The 4811-nt window shown below is 45.9% G+C and overlaps 1 protein-coding gene across 1 annotated transcript in view; it reads right to left on the bottom strand.

The window, feature by feature from the left end:
* Window positions 1-4610, bottom strand: part of LOC109375698 (zinc finger protein 154-like) — a 23487-nt gene extending 18877 nt beyond the window's left edge. Inside the window, exon 1 of the mRNA XM_019631197.1 lies at window positions 4339-4610. Coding sequence (XP_019486742.1) covers window positions 4339-4371 — 33 coding nt within the window. The 5' untranslated portion in view covers window positions 4372-4610. The remainder of the gene's footprint in view (window positions 1-4338) is intronic.
* Window positions 4611-4811: the final 201 nt, after the last annotated feature.

The raw sequence follows: 4811 nt of genomic DNA, 5'->3' as shown, positions 1-4811 counted from the left end.
AGAGAGAGAGAGAGAGAGAGAGAGAGAGAGAGAGAGAGAGAGGAGAGGTAGTTCAGAGATGACCCAAGGGTACTTGGTCTTAGCAGCTAGTGAAGGAAGCTCCAATATTTAAGATAAGGAAGAATTCAGTAGCTGTAATATTCACTTGGAGGTGGGTGACATTAGGGGCTTTGTTTTGGCCATGTGAAGAGTCTGAGGTGTTTCACAGACCACTAAGTGGAGGCATGAGGTGGGCAGTTAGACACACAGGTCAGGATGGAGGCATCTATTGGGTTGTCGGAAAAGTCATGACACATTTTTTCTATGTTTCTCATTGCAAAAATGCATCATGACTTTTACGACAACCCAATAAAATGTGGTGGCTGCTATACGGACCCAGATGAGTGAGCTGTAGTCACACTTAGGAGCGGTAATCTTCAGGTTACAGTGGTGAAGCTATTAGGAAGCCAGGTAGGGAAGGGTGGGGCCCCTCTTTCTTAAGTCTAGATATTCAACAATACAATGAATTAAGCCATGATTTGTAGTGTTTGCCAATTTCCCTGCTGTATATACTCTCACTATGGCCAATTTAAAACTGCCAGCATGATGTCACTAAACACGGAGTTGGAAAGAGTTGCTAGTAGCCCACCAGCATATTCTATTTCCACCATACTAATTCAGTAGCCACAAATAACCTGAAGAACATAGAAAATAATGTAGTGAAATGATTAGGAAGTGAGTTTTTATGTTTGTTTTTTAAACAGTTTGAGGAATAATTGACTTGATAGTTTGATACATGCTTACCATCACAACCAAGTTTCCTGCTACCCCTTTTAAACTCATCCTTCTCAACATATAAAATTACTGACATAATGACATATTATATCTTGTTATGGCTATTTTCAAATTTATACAAAATGGACAGGACAGTACTATGAGGCTGGATGAACCTCTTTCCCAATTTTCCATCATTATTTATCATTTTATGACCATTCTTGTTTCAACTATCTTCATGTACACTAGTGGCTTATTTTACTTACAATCCCAGGCATCATACCCCAAAATGTATAACCTCTTCAAAATGCATTTTTAAATGTAAGAACTCTTTCATAATGCAAATATCATGCAAAATAAAAATATTTTAAAATATGATGTATTAATGTTCAATTGTTTTCAGAAATGTTTCTTTTTTTAAAAATATTTTTATTGGGGAATTGGGGGATGGGAACAGCAGCGCTGTGGAATTGGGAAAAGGGGAGCAGACAAGTTGTTGTCCTTTTTTGTTCTTCAGTCTAGTTGTGGAGGACGTTGCTTCACTGGTCCAAGCTGGCACCATCATTGTGCACTTCCCAGGCAAGGCAGATCAGTCGCTGGCTTCTGGACGGCTGCTCACAGTGGCTGATGGCTGCTCAGGCTGGCTGCCAGCCACACACAGTAGCCCATAGCAACCCACTGCAGCAGGGGCTGCAGCCTAAGCCATAGCTGGTGACTCACGGCAACCCAGCTTCAGGTCAAGCTGTTGTTCAGCATCTTAGCTGTAGAGGGCAGTGTCACTGGTCCTCATATGTGGGATTTGAACTGGGGCCCTCTGGCATCCCAAGCCAGCTCTTAACCAACGTGCCACTCGGCCGGGCCAGAAATGTTTGTTTCTTAAGACAGATTTATTGCAATCAGGATCCAAAGTACAACCTGACAGCTTTCAGTAGCTATCTCCAAAGTCTCTTAACCTATAGCTTCCACTGACTGTTTTTATTTACTTATTTTTGTTTATTTTTTTAGCTGAGGCATCCTGCCACCTGTTGGCAGCTCAGCTAGGGCCAGGAATCAAACTGCTGTTGCTCAGAGCTCAAACTCCTGAGCGAGCTCTTGGCCACTCAGCCACTCGGTCAGCCCAAAGAACCAGCTATTGTAGTCAGCAGGATTGACCGTTTTTATTATTTGTGGAAATTGTGGAGACATTTACACATTACAGTTTGCCACTTTTTTTTTTTTTTAGCTGAGCCATCCGGCTACCTATTGGCAGCTTAGCAGTATGTCAGTTCGGGCTGGGCATCGAACCACTGTTGCTCAGAGCTCAAACTCTTGAGTGAGCTCTTAACCAATTGAGCCACTCGGCAGGCCCACAATTTGCCACTTTTGAGCTGTGGCTTATTGAATCTCTGATACTGTTTAACTGAACACCCTTGTTATGTTTCCTGTACACTGGATACTGGTGACATAAATGGGTGATGACATCTGGTCCTTATAGAGAGGTGTGTGATGGTGGCTGTGTGGAAACAAAATCTTTGCCCAGCCCAGAAATCCTCTCTATGAGACAGAAAACACTTCATTATTGAATAAGCATTAAGCCAGAATGAGATATGCATTGCAGGCACTCTGCCGAGAAATTGCAAAGACTGAAAAAAAACTCACCCCCCTCGATACCTAAGCAGATACAACACATTACGTTTTTGAGATAAAAAGTAACTAGTCTGCAAGTAAGAGGGCTTGACAGGACCATTTGTCACACAGAATTCATCTGAACTTTACCTGGTAATTGGAGTGACCATCTATGTTAGCTTATTGGCTTTATCTAGAGGGGCAAAACACTTACCTTTATGACAGGAGCTAGTTTTACAAATGGACAAGTTGCCCACCAAGATCAGGCTCCATCCCTCACAGGAACTGTTGGACTGAGCTGACAAAAGACCAATCTAGTCTTCAAAGGCATATGTTCTAGAGATAAGAAAGTACTTATTGATTTTTTTAAGATAGATGATCTAAGAAAAAGAAATCTTTTCCCCCATTTTCAGCAGGGAGGATGAAGCCTCTTATTTTTATTTTTATTTTTTTTAAGTTTTTTATTGGGGTATTGGGGGGAAGGGAACAGTGCTGGGGAATTGGGGGAAGGGGAACAGACAAGTTGCTGTCGTTTTGTTCTTCAGTCTAGTTGTGGAGGACGTTGCTTCACTGGCCCAAGTTNAAGGTCAGGGGAGGCCTGCATGGCAGCCCCTACAAACTCAGAGACAGAAATTCACCACATAGGATGGTCTGAACGTAAGAATCCCTAACTAAAAGCAGGTCGTGGCTGGTAGTCACATCCTTGGTCTGTAGCTTCCTTGACAAAAGTCAATCTTTACCTTAAGTGAGCCTGTCTATTGTCTTTTTTGCATTTGAGATAACATAGCCTTGGAATGTCAGAGTAATCCTTTTTTAAGGACCCCCGAGGGCACCACCCACCACACCAGAACAGGAAACAGAATTCCTCAGTGTTGTTCTTGTCCCCTGATGTGTAAGTTGCTAAGTATTAACTGTCCTATACCCACCAACTTAAAAGAAGTATCTGTCTCTCCAAGTCATCCAATCCCAGAGATTTCCCCCGCTTTGCTTTCTCCCACCCCCCGAATCTAACACCAATGACTTCATGTAACCCTCCTCCTTTGATTCTAATATATAAAATAAGTTGCAAACCTGCCATTTTCCAATCTGTTGAGATTTTGCTTCCTGGCAGTTGTCGTCAGTTTGGCTCAAATAAACTCTTACAAGCTTTCTCTTAGGCTGGATGGTTTTTCGTCGACATACTATAGCCAAATGGAGCCAATTAAGACCTCTGTAATAGCACCTCCCTATTCTGACCTAAATCTTTTGTTAGTGCCAGAATAGATACGCAACTTCTCAGGCAGTCATTCCAACCCTGACTCTTGTTCCCCTGCTCTCTGTTACCACAAGAAGGAAAGAGACCTGTAGCTTCCTGACTGCTCTCAGCTCAGTTTTACCTTAAGCATGTGCACACCCCACTACCAGTTCCTGGAATAACCTTCCATACCTATTTACATCGGTGTACAAAAATGGAAAAGTCTTCATATAACCCTTGGCATGGACTTAAGATCCTGGGCTTGGGGTTTCTCTAGGGTCTCCAGATTCAAAACTGGGGGAATGGCACTTAAGAGTTCCAAGACACCACAATCAAGAGAATGTGTGGGTGGGGGTTGGGGCTACAGAGGGACTGGGACACCCTCCCTGTGGTTCCATAAGCACTTCTGCAGTCATAGGAAACGTGGAGAGGCAAGCCAGTCTTAGAGGATGAGACCACGGCGGGTTCAATGGGTCAGGCCTCCCTGTTGCCCTGCCTGGCCATGAAAACTGGGACTCGAGCTGGCTTTTCACCTCTGTGCTTCAGTGCTCAGTATCGGCCCTTACCAGGTGTCCCTCTGCCTGTAACCCTCTCCCACACCCCGTCACACAGGATGTCACCCACAAGCGCCTCACTGTCTTGGACGCTGAGGCCTGGGCAGCAGGACGTGAGCAGGCGCCCCGCACCCGGGCCTTTAGGGTTCGGATGGGGTGAGGGCGGTGAGAGCCCGGGGAACACGCACTCACCTCAGCCGGGAGCTTCAGCGAGGCCGCCGCCATCGGACTCTGTGGGCTGAGCGGAATGGAGCGGCGAGCGTAGGGGGCCCCAGACGCGGCGGTCCCTGTCCCGGCTCTAGCGCGGTTTACCAGGGTGGCGTCGCCAAGTCTTAGACCCGTGTCTGTGCGGCGAGGACCACGACTCCTCTCGCGCCTTCTCTGGTCTCGTCACCTCAATCTCGACCGAACGCTCCGAAGTTTCTGACCAGATGAACAAAACCAAGAGCAACTAACATGGCCGCCATGAGGAGGATGCCGGAAGTCCCAGCCCCCGGGATGTGCCACACGCGGAACCTCCTCTTTTTTAAGCTTTCATTGGATAGAGATGCTGCCACTCGACTGAGCATTCTGGGTAATGCAGTCCTCTTAGAGCCACAGGCTGCAGTTAAGGAAAGGCCTTTTCCCCGAAAAGGCCATGGCCAGCTGGGAGGGGCGTTGAGAAA

Source organism: Hipposideros armiger, unplaced genomic scaffold (assembly GCF_001890085.2).
Source record: "Hipposideros armiger isolate ML-2016 unplaced genomic scaffold, ASM189008v1 scaffold_986, whole genome shotgun sequence".
Taxonomy (NCBI): Eukaryota; Metazoa; Chordata; class Mammalia; order Chiroptera; family Hipposideridae; genus Hipposideros; species Hipposideros armiger.
Note: the sequence above shows the minus strand (reverse complement) of the source record. Positions and strands in the feature narration are given on the sequence as shown.